At 43.5% G+C, this 17,475-nt stretch overlaps 1 protein-coding gene across 1 annotated transcript; it reads left to right on the forward strand.

Annotated features, from left to right (window-relative positions):
- The first annotated feature begins 1,001 nt into the window (after positions 1–1,001).
- On the forward strand, positions 1,002–12,432 carry LOC111595216 (uncharacterized protein DDB_G0283357). Its single transcript, XM_023308829.2, has 5 exons — positions 1,002–1,068; positions 9,177–9,270; positions 9,400–10,603; positions 10,683–10,892; positions 10,958–12,432. Exons 1-5 carry the CDS (start codon positions 1,002–1,004, stop codon positions 12,398–12,400), a joined length of 3,018 nt encoding a protein of 1,005 aa, XP_023164597.2. The 3' UTR covers positions 12,401–12,432.
- The last annotated feature ends 5,043 nt before the right edge of the window (positions 12,433–17,475 follow it).

The following is a 17,475-nucleotide window of genomic DNA, read 5'->3' on the forward strand; positions in this document are numbered from 1 at the left end:
GAGCGAGTGAGTGTGTGAGTGTGCAGAGAAAGAAATGGTAATGCTAGCAGCACACAGAACCAAAGTCAAGCAACAGCTTGAATGCGTGTGTGTGTGAGTGTGAGTGTATGTGTGTGTGTGTTAAGCGAAAGCGTCGCAAGCAATGAAACAAAATGGAATGGCATGAAATTTCTTAGCGATCTTTGAGGATAAGCGCTGGTTTCACTGCGCGCTGCCGCACAGACGTCTACAGTGGTTCGAGGCAGACGTTACGTTCAAACGGTCGGCGCGCAAGAATCGCCACCAAATAGTTACAAAACTAAAGCAACAACGACCACAGCAACAGGCGGCTGCGTGCAGAACTCTACAAAAAAAAAATAAAAAAAAAAAACAAAAAACTTTTATAGTTAGAAAAGCAAAAATCAAAGAATATAAAGAAAAACTTTTACAATTCCAACCCAAAGTTCGGCTCCACAAAAAGTGTGTTCAGTGCATCAAATTGGAAACTTTATGAAATACTAAAAATAAATACATATTATCATTATACATATAAGAGAAGCCAGCGAAACATAGGCTTGACAAAATGTTGACTACTCCTGACTTTAGTGCACTTGAAATATAATTTTCACCAATGAGCAAAAACAACGACAGCAACTAAAGCAAAATTAACGTCGCATAAAACTGTTTTGTGTTCTCTGCATATCAAGCGAAAAGTGAAAGTGTTTTTTATCGGTGCGCTGCAGCTTGGGCTTTGGCGTTTTTTTTGGGCGCTCGGCGTGCGTGAGTGCCTCTTGAATTCCAAATATCTTACAATGGAAACCAGGCAAACTACCAAATAAGCAGCACCGATCAAAGAGAAACTATCAAACCAAAAGCATATGTGCGTGTGAGTGTGTGTGTTTACAATTTACAACATTGGATTACAATAAACAACAGCAACAGTAACAACAACAACAACAACGAGGAGGAGCTCCACAGAAAGGATAAGCGAGGACAGCAGCAAGAATTATATAAATTTGGATATGGCTGCCAACGAGATAATGGCGCCGACAGTCAATGCTAACTGTCAATACTCGACCCGATATTGCTGTAAGTTGAACATAATTTAATCAAGATCAAAGGATACTCAGCCTAGAGCCAAATTATAGAGTAAGTCAGCTAAGTTTGGGAGCAAAAGCTAAAGAAAATAACGAAATTCCCGCACACTTTTTGTAGAAAGTTTCAGAAGAGATCACACTGTGTGTGTGCTGGTGTGTGTGTGTGTTGGTGTGTGTATCTTAAGCATCGTCTGAGCTGCAGTCACCCAAGCAGCCGTCGTACGTTGTTGCCCCTGTTGAGCATCGGCCACAACTGCGCCGCGCGTCAAGTTGGTTTCTTCTGCTTCTGCTCGGCTCGCTGCAAGCTTTGGCAGCTCGCTGGCTTCTGCCGCTGCTGCGAGTCGAATATTAATAGGTGAAAGTTGTTGCTTGGATTTGTTGTCTCCCTCCCTCCCTCTCTCTCTCTGTCTCTATCTTTTTCTTTTTGCGGCTGTTGCTTGATTGTGCTGCTGCTGCTACTGCTGCTGCCATAGCTCTAAGACCCTTGCTAGTTGTACGATTTATGTTTCCTTTCTTTTCTTTATATTTGTTATTGGCTCTTTCTTTCCTTTTCGACTGCGCGCAGTTAACTGGTTTTCATGGCTCAGGTGCTTTAGTCCTGACCCATTTTCCACAGCCTCAGCATTAGCATAGTGGAACATGAATTTTCCAGTTATTCGATATAAATTCTCGTAATGTGCAGCCTTCAAAATTGTTGTTGTTGTTTTTGTGTTGTTTGTTGTTTACAACAAATCCAATTTGAAGCTCTAGCGACACTCGGTCTGTTAATGTGGCCTGGCTTTGTCGCTTTGGCATTTCCATTTCCATTATAATTAAGCGCTTACATAATCAAGTTTTGTTTACAAATTTTTGCTGCTGCTGCTGCTGCTGCTGCTGCTGCGGACGTCGTGTGTGCAGGTTCGCTTTTCGAGTTCAATGTCCCAACTTGTTGCTGTTGTTGGGTCTAAAGACGTCGATTGCAACAGCTCCTGGGCGACACGTATGGATCTCTCTGGAATCCGTGGCGTATGCGCAATATGTTTGCGTCTCATTTCAATTTCTGGTTTGCGCTCGCCAATTCGACTTCGTTTTCGATTTCGATTTCGATTTTGAACTGTTTTCGAGCTTGTTTTTAATGTTGATGTTCGTTTCGATTTCTATGCATTGATATTTAGCTTTATAAATATTATTGCTGGCACTTTTTGCACGCGCAATTATTAAGAATGACTCATCGGGTTTTCTGTTGGCCAAGTCAAAATTGTGTTGCCAAAAAAGATGTGTGAGTGTGGCTCTAAGTTACCTGGTGTGTGTGTGTGCGCTTTGTATCACGCGTTTTGCTTTTGAAGTGCATAACAAGAAAATAGTTTAAATGTTGGCGAGTGTTGGAGTCGTTTCGAGTGGCCGTTGCTCAATAATACCGTTGCTTGATAAACCGCTACAAATTATATTGCTCACAAGCACCAGCCAAAGCACAGGCATACATCCATACTACCACCTATCGATACCTATCTATGCATCAATATGTTTTTATGTTTCTCTGTTTGTCCGTTTGTCCGTTTGTCCGTCCCCCGTCTGGCATTTGGCGTTTTGGCTGTTTTCTATTTTCGTTTTGAATGCGATTATGCAACCTGCGCTTGAGCTTCGCTTCGTTTCTTGTCGCTTGTCGCTCGTCTTGGCCAAGTAACGCGCTTCGCCGTAGCATCTGAATGAAAGTCATGTCATTAGGCAACCCATGCCTCAGCCCCTCTGCAATTGTTAAAAGAGAAATTTTAAAGAAATGTAGCTTGATGAGGCATCAATAGAATTTCATATTTCTTCAGAGTTTGGCTAACAAAGAGTCTGCTTGACTTTTGGCTGATGTTCCACTGGAATTCAGGAAGATCCTTCATCCAAGTTGTAGGCGCCATCAAACACACGCACTTACACCTAGCCAATATACTTAGCCAACAGCCCGTGTAGAAAGAGGCTATAATCTTGTGTGTGGTTTTTTCTTTTGGTCTTGCTTTCTAACTTCACTAATCCGTCAGCCGCAGGCAAACAAAAAACTTGCGTGAGTTTCACACATTTTCAATTGGAACTCTGTTCGCTTCCTAGTTAAAGAGTTATATATATTTATGCGATATAAAGCTGGCTAATCGGCACACGTAGCATTCGTGATGCAATGATTATTAATTCTATAAAAGTTGGCTTTTATTTAAAGCGCTAACGACATTTAATTGGCCATCAAACGTGATAGAAGCTGCGACACTAAAGCAAGAAACTCTTTTGCATAACCAGCCGAAAGGGCTAAGCATTAATCAAATTCATAACGGAATGGCTTTCGTAATTAGTTGAATCGAAAAGTAATCTCTCAATTGTAATGGCTGGATCTTTCAGCTAATCATTATCATTACTTTAGTTAACAGCATCTTAATGAGCCTCTCTTTGTCTCTCTACAATTGATTGTGTGGCGCACAAAAGAAATGGCTAATGCCATCCAGCCCGGCTCAGAGCAGACAGATATCATTTTTGCTTACAATTCGTTTGCCTTTCTTTCCCATGCACACTTACACTTGGCTGACGTTGGTTGTTGGCTGTTGGCTGTTGGACTACCGCAACAGTGGCTCGCCCCGCACCACCACAATTTGGCGGTTGGCCCGCATGGCTGGCGGTTGGCGGTTGGCGGTTGGCAAGTACTTGCCATCAGTGGTTGGTTCGCTTAACTATTAGAACTTTCACTTTAGGCTCGCCTCGGCTGAAGCCCTCCACTGGGAATCGGGCATTGTATAATAGGATCAGCATTTAAGTGTGTCAACGGATGAATTTCAATAATAATGCTCGAATCTTAACACAGTTTTATGAACATTATTTTGACAGCCAAGTGGGTAATTGTTTATGCAGAAGTATAGAAAAAAATTATAAAAAAAAATTAATTTATATAAAACTTTTTGGCTTTCATGCAGCGAAGGTTAAGTTTTTATTTTATCTATTTTTTTATATTTTTTATTTTAATTTTTTTATGTAAGATGCCACGATTTGATTTGATTTTGTTTTGCATTGCTTTTATTTATTTTGTTTTTTTTTTCGTTTTTTTTTTTTTTGCAATATATATACAATATTTTTAATGAATGATTTGGTTTTTAATTTTTTTGTTTGTTTGTTTTTATTTTGCAATTTTGCGAGACGCGCCAAAGTCATTTGAACCTTTGTCAATCTCTATCTACACGATCGCATCTATGGCACGTAACTATGCGTGTGTGTGTGTGTGTGTGTGTGCGTGTATACCCTGACTCTTACCACTATTTACATTAACATTAGAGCTTTACTTTTGCTTCGTTGTGGTTGCTGCTTCTGCTGCTGCTGCTGCTTCTGACAGCGCAAAGTGAAAGTTGTAAGCTCAATGTGTGTGTGCGCGAGTCGAGCTAAGCTCAACTGAGCTAAGCTGACACATCACATAAGCTCATCAAAAGTTTTGAAATACTATATACACACTTACCGCTTAAGGTAAGCAATTGATAAGAATATCAATTGAGCTGAAATGAAAAGTGTTTTTCTTTGCTTTCGAACATCAAATGTTATACGACAATCATAACAGCAATTAGAAAATGCAAACATTCAAGAGACAACACACACACACATACACACGCGAGCCCACACACATGCTGAGATACGTTTAGTTGCTGTTGCTCATACGCCGCGTTGCACTTTCGAAAAGCAACGGCTCAAGTGCATGTTAAACATCGGGAAGCAAGAAAGAAAATCTTTGTTAAAGTTCATAAACCTTCTTGCGAACAAAGCGACTAACGAGATAGCAATGGCAGCAACAAAATGCAACAGGCGATTTTCAACAACGAGTTTCAACTTCTACTTAAAGCAACATGAAAAGCCATAAGTTTTCCAATTCAGCAGAGAAATTCAGCAAAGCGAGCAAATAAATTTATATATATATATTTATGTATGTATTTCTGTTTTCCTTCCTAAATTACTTCTGACAACGTCAATGATTACAATAATATATAATCATGATGGATGGCTGATAATGATGATGATGGCGATGATGATGATGATGATCACGCTGGAAATGTTGCCCGTTGCAAACTGCCTGCCTGCTGTCTGGTCATGCTTATAAGTAGTGCGGAATTTCCACAGTCGCTTGGCGTACATTCAACTTCAAAATGAAAATTTGTAAAGAGAAAAGTCGCGAGCGGGCATAGCAAGTGGTCTGAAATGTTAGTTAATTAGCAACTTTTGACTTTTATCTCTGCTGCTTGGCATTGCCTTTCTTCTAAAATGCTCGTCGGAAAATGTTTAACAAATACATTTTGCTGCCGACTATGAAAGACAAAAAGATAGAAAAAGAAAAATAAATGCATTTCTGCATCATTTGGGAGAAAGTAAAAGCCGAGAATTAAATACCAGCCTGGCGGCTGTGGCTGCCTCTGGGTATTACTGGCTGACTGGCTGGCTGGCTGGTCGATGACTTACACGGAAAGCCGGCGCACGGGGCGTATGCGCATTGTCTGAGCTTTGCGGCCGTGCCGTGCGGAGAAAACTCTCAAGAAATGCAGCAAAAGTAGAAAACCGACTGCAAACTGAGTTAGCTGCAAGTCGTTTTCGTTGTCGTTGTCGTTGTCGTTGGAAAGCCGCATCAGCAGCATCTCGTATTTCATTGGAGTCTGGTTGTTGTTGTTGTTGTTGCAGTGACTGCACAAAACGCAGCACCAACGCAGTCGAATTCTTCCATTCGCCTTGGCATTGCATTGCAGTGCACTGCATTCGAGCAAAAGTTTCACATTGTATTTATTCATGGGCAGCCTTAGTTAAGAGGAGATTGTTCAACTTAATGCTCTGCTATGGGGCATGCCCGCGAGTTGTTTGCGAGCCGTAGCAATTGGAAAGGTGGCCCCAAAAGTTCAACAGCTAAGAATTTGGTACAACATTTCTGAACGAAGCTAAACACACAGAGAATTTAACTACGTCGTAAAATAATTTAAATATATGAAACATACAAATACAAGTTTCATAGATAACAAAATGAGAAATTACTTTCTTTGTCTCAGAAGTCTTGATATGCCTGGCATATCATATGATGGCTCTACTCGTTCGGCACCATCAGAACTTATCAATGCCAATCACTTGGCCTGTCCGAGTGCCACGCCCCTAACACGATTAACGAGAGTAGGGCAGGCTGAATGCTTGATTTGACTTCCACTGGCTTTATATATGCAATGCAGACACTAAAAATCCCACTGACCTCATTAGAAGTTCTCACGCAAAGAACAGATGGCAAAGCCAGAACGAACAGAGAGGGAGCGAGACAGGGAAAAAGCTGTGAAAAAGCGAAACGTCACGGTTAACAGTTTCGCATTTCATCAAGTAAACAAACAAACAAACGGAGAGTTGGCCAAAACAAAGCAAGAGGAAAGAACGCTTCAAGGGGGGCGCCGCGCAATCAGCGTAGCTGAAAGAAAGAAAGGGGCCGTAACGAAAGGAAGCCCAACAAATCGTTTTCAATTCTCTGGCCAATTATGCGTCAAGTCCCGACGAGCTAGCAAATGCCAAGAGAAAAACGAAACAGCACGAGAATCTTCAAAATCAAAAAAAGAAAATAGTAAAAAAGAAATGCAAATGTTGATTCATGGGTGATAAGTGTGTGCGGCGGTTCTTAAGGCCCGAGAACCGGTTCTGTGGCTACGAAAGTGCTTCAAACGGAAGTGAGCACTGAGCACGAGACAGAAGATGAAGCAGAAGACATGGAGAGCTGCAGATGAAGGAGAGCCACAGACAAAGAACCAATGGCGTGCACTGAGAAAACAACAGCAGCAAGAGCGGCGCGTCTTTGGTCAAATATAGGTCAAAAGAGAAACTAACGGTAAATGCTGCTGCTATTGTTGCTGCTGCTGCCAAGACAGACCTTTCGGCTTGTACACAGAGCAGCAGCAGCAGCAGAGAAACAGATCAGCAGCAGCAGAGGCAGCATCTCATGGGCTGCAGATGATTTGGGTTACATAAAAGGGCGCGAACGGAAAGTAGAAACCAGAAGACGACACTAAGCTTGTGTGTGTGTGAGAAGTTGTCTGACATGATATGGATATACACACTCATACACACACACACACACGTACACGCACTGTTGAACGGGCGCGCAGACGCACGAAAAACTTGCTGCAAAGAAAGTGAAACTTTTGTGTGCCGCTCCCCCGGGCAACAATTTGCGCTACTTCTGCTGCAGCGCCCCCTCAAACCGCACGCCCCTCAACACACACACGCACACTTACACATTTATGCTGCTGTTGTCTGCGTTTGCCATCAGCGGCGAATGGGAAACGTGGAACCTCAGCATGTCACGAACAGAAGGTTGAGGTTGTTTTACACAAGCCTGGCTCGAGTGTTGTCTTTGTTATTATGCTTAGCAAATCTGATATAAATATATATATAGTATATATATTTTTTATATATATATATATTTTTTTTGTGCAAATTGTTTTGCGCATAGTTTTGGGTTGGGCTAGGTTATAGCTAGACACTTAAATGAATCAAGCAGAGGCTGGCGAATCATAAAACTGTCCGCAGATCGATATCGCTTTAATGGCCTTGCCCTAACCAAATGCATCGTGAACTAAATCACTTTGGGATGTAACTCATAAGTAATAGAAGAGCATTATATTAATGGATCTCAAGCTATATCAACCTTTCTGGCTGGCAGTTTGTTTCCTCGAGTTTAGGCTAATATTTTTCACATAATTTCAGTCTTAATCAAATAGTTTTTCGTGTAAAATTTCCATGAAGTTCGATTGCAGTTTTAAGTTCATTATTTTTAATAATTAAAAAAATTAGTTTGATCTCAATGTGAATTGATTTCGATATTTGTTAAGTTTAAATAACCCAATTCAACATTTAGAAAGTAAACGGGCCGTGGGCTCAGCTAGAATGCAGGCCGCCCAGTCTGCAAAGCCTTCGCCTGCGCCATCGCCTTTGCCTTCGCTTTCGTCTCCTGTTGTGCAGTTCGCTTGGCAGTTGAGCTGCGAGGCGGGCTTAGATCCGGCTTCGGTTGCGCCAAGTCATTTTCTCTTGGCTAAAAAGAAAAAGAAAAATAACTTTACAAAAAAATAAGCAAGCGAGCGAGCGAGCGGGCTAGCAGGCGCGCAGCTTGTAGCTGGCTTCTTGGCCTGGCTGAAACAAGAAATCAGCCAGCTCAAGAAACATGAAAGAAGAGAAAGACACGTGAAATAAAAAGCCCCAACAGATATACAAAGCAAAGAGAGAGAGGGAGACAGAGCGATGGCAGAGAAGAAAGAAAAAAGTGAACGAGTAGAAATTACGGTAAATAAATAAAGAAAGACGGCAAAAAGAAATGAGCGAACGTCGTCATAAGCGAAAGTGAAATCTGCTAATGAATTCTTCAACGTTGAATAGTTTTCAGTCATTATGGCCGCCAGTGGAGTGTTGCTGTTGCTCATGGCGTATACTTGATGAGCATACATATGCCATAAACACACGTCTATATATCGCATCTATATAGACGTAAGATGCCAAGCGACTGATCTTGCTTTCGGCTGTGGCTTTGGCTTTGGCTTCGGTTTCGATTTCGATTTGGATTTTTTTGGACTAAGCTGGTAAAAGTTGCTAGATTCGCTATAGCAATTAACCAGCAGCCAATTTTGAGCCAATCTCGAGATTACAATGATTTACAGAGCAATTCGAATCGAATCGAGTCGAAACGAAACGAAACGAAACGAATCGATTCGAATTGAATTGCAGCGCATTGCAGCTATGTGACGGGTTCATTGAAACCTTGCCAGAGGTCTTTAACGGCAATGCAGCATAAACTTGAATTGCAGTGGCAAGTGGAAAGTTGCACTTGGCCAGTCGGATCAATGCCCCGCGTCGATCGAATCTCGAAATTTGACGAACTTTTTGCCAGCTATTTGCACAAAGCGCTCATAACTAGGTTAAAGCACATAACAAATTTGCAGTAATAACATTTAGATACATTCGGGGAGCCTACGCTTTTTCGTTTCTTTCTTTTCAAGTGTTCACGTAGAGCAATCCGTCGCGTTGGGTAACCCAAGCGATTGCATAATGTACGCAATTGTTTAATTTGAAACTCATTTATTATGTTTTACTTTTTCACTTTTGCAGGGGAAGCTGAAAAAGTCAAATCATTGATCAGATTACGAGCTGAACTCTCACCACTCTTCACGGGCAAAAGAAACGCCTCGAAATATGCCTGGGCGTAAGTAGCAAAAAATAAAGAAAAAACTTTAAATAATAATAAAAAATTAAGCTGAAATTTGAAACACCAACGCCTAATCTGCGATTATATCGCAATCATGTCATTCAACACATTCCCTTTCGTTCACAGCGTGGTCGAGCGCGAACTTAATGTGCCGCTGCCGCTGTCGAAGATCATCAAGAAATGGAACAATCTGCTGCAGGAGTACAAGGCCATCAAAATGTCCGAGGAGCCGAAGCGACGGGAGTGGCCATTCTTCACGCTGATGGACGTGTACTTCAGCGACCAGGTGAACGATCCCTCGTTGCGCCTCTTCTCGTCCACAAAGACGCTCAAGGAGACACTGGACGACAGCGTGTTCGAGGATGATCCAATCATTGCGTCAGCCATAGCGGCAGCCACCAGCGGCGCCTACATGGAAATCGATGAGCTGATCAGGCGGCAGAAGGAGCGCGCCGCCTTGGCTGCCGAGCGCAAGCTGGCAGCGGCGGCCAGCGGCGCCAGTGGCGACTATAAGTACGATCTGAAGCCTATGCTGGGCAATAGCAACAGCAGCAACAAGTTCAACAGCAACAGCGATATGGTGAAGCTCTCCAAGAGCGTCGACGACTTGTCCATGCAACAGTACAAGATTAAGCAGGAGCTGATGCGTCAGCGCGAGCAGGAGCAGCAGGAGAACATGGTCAAGATCAAGCAGCATGCACGCCAACAGCAGCAGCAGCAGCAGCACCAGCAACAGCAGCAGCAGCAGCAACAACAGCAGCAACAACATCACCAGGCTCAGCAGCAGCAGCAGCAGCGGTTCATGAGCCACCAGCCGTCACTTTCGCCGCATCCGCATCGCCTGTCCTCGTCGTCGACGCCGCCAGGACTGCAGCATGCACTGCAGCAGCAGCAGCAACTGTTGCAGCAGCAACAGCAACATTTACAGCAGCATCTGCAGCAGCAGCAGCAACAGGCTCAGCTGCAACAACAGCAGCAGCAGCAGCAGCAGCATCATCATCAGCTCGCTCATCCTCATCAGCCACCCACGCCGCGTCCCAGCTCGCCGCCAACTACCGCTCAACAGATCCACATCACAGCCACACAGCATCAGGCAGCCCAGCAGCAGCTGCAGCAGCAACAGCAACAGCAACAGCAGCAGCAACACAAGCAACAGCAACAGCAGCAGCAACAGCCCTACACCGATCCCAACACCATCGATCAGTATCTGTTGTCGTGGAACAATTTCCATGGCAACATGTGCCGCGGCTTCCACTCCCTGCAGAAGGATGAGAAGATGGTGGACGTGACCATAGCAGCAGGTGGCAAGATCTTTAAGGCGCACAAACTGGTAAACTGACAAAATACTTGATGGAACTGCTCCACTAACAGCTGTCTCCCGATGTCCTCTTCTCTTGTTCGCCTTGCAGGTGCTGTCCGTTTGCAGTCCCTACTTCCAGCAGATCTTCCTCGAGAATCCGTCCAGTCATCCCATTTTGCTGATGGCCGACGTCGAGGCCAGCCACATGGCCGGCTTGCTGGACTTCATGTACAGCGGCCAGGTGAACGTCAAGTACGAGGACCTGCCTGTCTTCCTCAAGGTGGCCGAGGCCATGAAAATCAAGGGACTACACACAGAGGTATACTTTGGTTGAGTCAATTGCATTCTGGAACCACTTTAGCACTCAAATTTCTTTGCTTCTAGAAAAATTTGGACAGCGATGCCAGCGATATTGGCTCGCCACTTGAAAGCGACGGCACCGAGTGCCGTTACGAGCGGGGCACGCATAGCGTCAATATAACCAGCGGCCATGCCGCTGGCTATGGTGCCACAGCACTGGAGCAGCCCACGCTGAACGGACCCAGCCGTTGCCCCACGCCGCTGTCGCTGACCAAGGATCAGGGCTATGCTGGCTTCCGTGAGCACATCAAGTCGAAGGCAACGCTGGCTGAGAGCTTTATGAAGAATCTTAATCGCAACAACAACAACAACAACAGCAGCACCAACAACAACAACAACTTCAACAACAACAACAACGTCAGCAGTCCAGCTGTGGCCGACGCCGAGAGCAACTCGTTTGCGATTCTGCAGGCGAACAGCAAGAAAATGCTCGACTCGGCACGCAAGCAGCACAAGTACCTGGCCAAGCGCAAGATCCTGATGCACTACAACGCAGAGCTGGGCGGCGAGAAGCGGCTGAAGGAGATGGACCGGGAGCGCTATCCCAGCGCCGAGCGCAATGCCGATGCACTGAACAACAATCACGCCTACGCCAACAGCCAGGATATTTTGGAGCCCATCACAACGATTGTGCCAAGGACGCCGGAGCCGCAGCCGCCGCCAGCTACGCACAACAACAACTCGTTTAAGATACGACTCGTGGAGAGTCATCATTTGACCAACAGCAACAAGAGCACCGGCAACAACAACAACAACAACAACAACAACAACAGCAGCAGCAGCAACAGCCAGCCTGATGACGAGGAAGCTTTGAATCTGGTACAAACGCCCAATCTCAATGGCAATCGGGCACGCCCACAAACACCAACACCTCCGCCTGATATACAGCTGGTGAAGCGTGAAGTGGAGCTTGAGGCGTCGCCAGGTGAGGCCACAAGCAACAACAACAACAACAACAATGGACATGATGAAGATCTCGCTGCCTATGAGCGCAAATACGACGACAACAACAACAATCGCGGCCTGGACATGGAGACCGATTCGAACAACAACAACAGCAGCAGCAGCGGCAAGGGCAACAACGAGACAAACAACAACAACAACAATGGCATCGGAGCCGGACTAGCATTGGCGCTGGGCAAGCACAAGTTGTTAAATGCAATCAATCGGAGTCTGGAACTGGAGCAGCAACAAGCTGCCGATGGTGGCAACAACAACAACAATATCAACAACAGCAGCATCAATGGAGAGCACGACAACGATGACAACAACAATCACAGCCAACATCTAGACTTGAGCACCATCAAGAATATAGCCACGGCTGAGATATTATGCGGCCTAAAGAGCAAGGTGCTCAAGCTGGAGGAAGAGCAGCGCGAGCGTGAGAGAGAGCGAGAGCGAGAACGCGAACGCGAGCGCGAGAGAGAGGCCTGTCGCAGTCTAAGCGAGATTAAGAACGCTGATTGATGCGATAGGCTGTTTTAGGGGCGGGGCTTATATATATATATATACACACACATATATACATATACATATATGTGAACATATGCATTTGATTAACTTAGCGAGGATATATAGTACATATAGCGAATCATCTATGTATGCTATTTATAGTTATTTATTATACTTTTTAATATCGTTAATATAATTTTAGACACACACACAAACACACACAAGAAGATACACACACACACACATACATACACATACAGACATTTTCATTATGGTTTATAGTTAGGCGTAGCATTTCTTCAGCACTCAAGATCATGAATTCCCCCAACTAGTTCTTAAGACTCTCAATATATATACTAACAACAATTACAAAAACCAATTTAATATTAGCATTTGGAAATTGGCCCTGTTGCAATACATCTTAAGGTCCTCTTAAACAATAATATATATTATTATATATATATATGACATACAATGTTTGTGTTGTTTAGGCTACATATATACAGGAATATAGTCCTGTGTCGCAGGTTTGCTTTGATAAGTGTTGAGCACCTGATTTGATTAATTGCCAACAACTTTTGCAATATGTATTTTTTATGATTATTTAAAGTATCTCAATCATATCACACTCACACTCACACACACACATATACTTACATACAAGCGCATTCACATACTATGAAATTATAAACATACATATTACCTACACACACAAAAAAAGGAAAAAACTAAAAAAAAAAAGAAGAAGAAAACAAAAAAGAACTAGTTTTAAGTGCATCTCGTTTTTAGTTTTAACTTGCCAACTCCTTTTGAATGTTGCGCGCTGGTTCCACATGTTCAGCTGCTTCGTTGCGTCCCGTAGCCCTGGAACGGTTCCGGAACTTGTTAATTGTTGTTTACATGCTGATGCGGCTGGAACCCAAACCTCATACATACCAGACAAACCACCCAATTGCAAAGAAAATTCAAACAAGACCCGCACATCGACCATGCACAGTGTAATTCGTACAATATTTATTAGCATTGTTTACATTTACAACATTTGTGTAGTATTTCATGCTGTTGAACATTTTTTTTGCTCGTGTACACGGATGAATGAAATAAAGAAATTGACACATTTAAAATCACAAGGTGTTTCCATTTGACCGTTACTTCGGGGTGTTTTCTATGAGTACGAGTGCGAGTGTGTGTGCGTGTGCTTCTCAACAGGGTGTATCGCATGCACGCCTGTTAGCTAACAGTGCTGCTTTACAGCGGCAGCTTACAGCGGACAGGACTTTGTGCGAGAGAGTCGCTCACTTTTCAGCTCGCTGTCTCACTCTCCGGGCTGTGAGTGTGCGAGCGAAAGCATCGGAAGAATCAAACGCGGAATACATTTTGGGTATTTTCGGTGGTTGACGGATGGGGGCGCGCCTTTTTTGCCCTTTTTTCGCGCGCGCATGCAACGCATGTAACTGAAAACTATACTGAAACACGAAGTGTTAGCTGAGCGGCCGAAGTCAACACGAAGTCCTGCCCAAACGGCATACACGCAAACAATCGTGCACACACACGCATACACACACACACGCGTGCGCACACTCTCACGAGCGTGTACAGCGAAGAAAACGAACGGAACGAAACGAAACGAAAGGCAGCCAGCTTACTAACAGAGGCAGCTAACAGACAGCAGTTGGTTGTCCGTTCTGTTCTCTGTGTGTGGTTGTAAAAAGGCGAAAACGTCACGAGAAAAACCGGTTAATAAATTATTGCCATTTGAATGGGAAATGCACAGTAAATAATTGTGAATAAATATATTAAAAATAGTGCAAAAGCCAAGGACCCAAGAATTGTGCATAAAAATTACATTTGCTGTGCTTAAACAAGTGAAAAACTTAAGTGAAAGCGAATGATGAAAATTTTGCTGAACATGGCGTTTGTTGCTTTTTTACACGCCTCCCTCCCCCGAGCGTTTCATTGTTCTGTGTTTGCGGCCATTTGTAAACTGCGCAAAAACATTTTACGCTAAGTACCACACACATTTGAAAAAAATTGGATCAGAAAATTGACTATATATATAGTGGATGCCCGATTCGATGGGCACATACGAAATGCGAAGCCTCGAGAATCGAGAAAATGCATCTGGCCAGAGCAGCACCCCCGGCACACATCTGTAATCGGCTTTGTGAAGAAAATGCGATCTGGGACTTTCAAGGATTCCCATAATGAAAGGCACAAAGGTTTGCGTATGACATGAAATGCGTAGCGGCATTGGGCAGCGGGTAATGGGCAACGGGCAGCGGGCAGCGGGCAACGGGGCGGCACACGGAAAGTGGGTGCAGAGCAGAAGCTGAAGCCAAGACAACGACCAGGACGAGTACAACGCGGCCGTCGCCCCGAAACAGGAACAAAGCAGCAGCAGTCGTAGTAGCAGCAGCGACAGCAGAAGCAGCGCCAGTACCAGAAGCAACAACAAAAAGGATACGAGCCATAAATGAATTTTACGTATTTCAGTATACACACGACAAACGCCGACCAGGACGACGAGGACGACGATGATGATGATTATGATGTTGTTGTTGTCGTTGTTCCTGCTGCTGGAAATAGGGTGGGTGGCAGTCCGACGTCTGCGACAGTAGTAATATACACACAAGCACACACACGCACACACCCATGCATGGCAGCTGGTGGGTAGAGAAAGAGTCGAAGCACAGAAGCAAGCAGACAAAGACGAAAAGAGAAAGGGACGACAAGAGAGCGAGAGAGCGTGTGTGTGATAGTGAGCGACTTAGCTAGAGAGGGGGAGAGAGCAATGCGCCGGGTACGTGCCAAATAAGGGATGGTTCGTCATTTCGTCGGTTTTTCACAACTCGTGTGTACATAGATACGTGGCTACATACACATGCACATATGCACACATGCACACATATACATGCATGTGTATATATTAATGTATGTATTTTGTCCAATTCGGTTGCAGGACTGCAGCAGCGACAGCAGCAGCAGCAACAACAGCGCTAGCGGCAACAACAGTTAGCACACAGATCAATAAGCCGACTGGGCAACACCCTATAAACATATACATACCCAACTGCATATACATACATTATTATGTATATACACTTGATACACTCGCAGCTGCATCTCCTGATGAAATGCCCAAAAGATTGGATGGCATATTCAGCTCTCGAAATATATGCATTGGATGCAAGAGTAAAATTCTAAATTGTTACAAAGTTGAACAGCCAAATGGAGTGCCTCGAAAGTGCCTAGCGATTCGAAGTTCGTAGTTCGAATTTCGAAAATCTTTCGTAACGCTGCCTAAACAAGAACTAAATACGATTGGTGGTTGCTGCTGTTGTTGTTGCTGTTTCCGTTGAATACTAGAAGGGGCGCGCGATAGGGGTGCATGAACACACGCACACAGACACAGCTAGAGCTCACACATGCGTACACACACTCACAAATGATGCAGACAGCGCAGTTCACAGTTAGACTGACTGGCAGACATTTAAGCTGCTGCAGAGGGCGGTGGTCGCCGTCGCAGTCGGCAACAACGTTGCCATTTTACTGCCTAGCAATACACACTCGCACACCCATATACACATACATACAGTGTGTGTACGCATGCAACATGCAGTAGATTCTCAGCTACTTAACCTACAAAGAATAAAAGTAATAATGCATAAGCGAGTGCCGGGATATGCTTCAATTAGTAGAATTAACGGTATACAAAGTTTGTCAAACAGACACACACAAGCACACGCACACGCACACGCACACGCACAGACACACTCAAACTAACACATACACACTGATAAATATACACAAGCATTAAAACCCAATTGAGTTTTACGTTTTTAACGCAATGCCCAAAACGTTTACGTCGTTCTTACTGCCGGTTTACGTCTTTGGTTACGTGAATTGTATTAGAGTTCGTTTACACGGGTGTGTCAGTGTGTGTGTGTGCGTTTGCGAGTACATGTCTTACTTTCAATGTCATCAAAAAGGGCTGAGAATGATATTTCTGTAATTGAATTGTATCACAGCCAGCTTTGATGGGCATTGCAAAGGGCGACGTAACAGAAATAGAAAAAAAAACCATAGGTGTGGAATCGCCGTACCGGTAAACAGGACTACAACAAACTCAACCAACAAGTGTTTGCATCTCATTATATGGGACACTTAACGGTCGCCGCCCACTCAATTCTTGCGTAACTCTTCAAGGGGTTGTGAAATGTAGCCATTATCAAGTCATATCACAGCCATTTTGATGAGTTTCGTGTGAATTACCTTAAGCACTATTTCACTCATCATAGACGATTATCCATTTGCATTTCTATTTTTCATTTTCTTATACCATGTCGTTAAAATGTCTGTGACCGTATGTATTTAATATCATATCACAGCCATTTTGACGAGTTTGGGTAAAGAAATCTCAACAGGGCACTCATAACGTATACGCCGTATATGCCGCCGTATTAAATGTTTTGTAGATCCCCTCCAATGAAGTCGGGCCTCCTCGCGACTGAACGGTAATAAATACACATGCTATTTAGATGTTTTGTTTTTGTGTTTTTTTTTGTGGTTTTTGTTTTTTTTTTACTTTTATTTTTATTTTAATTAATAGTTATTATTTTCTCTTTCTTTTCATTTTCATTTAAGGAAACTTTACAAAACAAAACAGGACCACAACAGATGCAAATATTGATCATACTGAATAGAATCGAACTGATTGATGGCCGCCGGCAAAGGATTTCAACGTTTTACTTTGAAGGACAACGGAGGCACTAAAAATCCAAAAACCTGATTCAGAAATTCGCACGCGTCCAAAATATTATTTAAATAATGCGAGAAGCAACAATAAATCAATTCAATAAATTCCAAATAAATATTTTCAGTATAAATCGCGTCTTTGCCTCTTTCTTTTTTTAGAATTGGGAGATTTAAGAATGTAGAAGGGAAAACAAAATTAAATTTCAACAAAATTAATCAGTTTCTTCAACAATGATTAAATAAAAAGATCGACTCTTCAATTCACATTCGTCGCTCTGCCTTTTCTTCTTTTTTTGGTTTTTTTAGTCAGCAAACCAAGCAAAAGATGTGTAGAT

This window comes from Drosophila hydei, unplaced genomic scaffold (genome assembly GCF_003285905.1).
Source record: "Drosophila hydei strain 15085-1641.00,03,60 unplaced genomic scaffold, DhydRS2 tig00008119-arrow-pilon, whole genome shotgun sequence".
Taxonomy (NCBI): Eukaryota; Metazoa; Arthropoda; class Insecta; order Diptera; family Drosophilidae; genus Drosophila; species Drosophila hydei.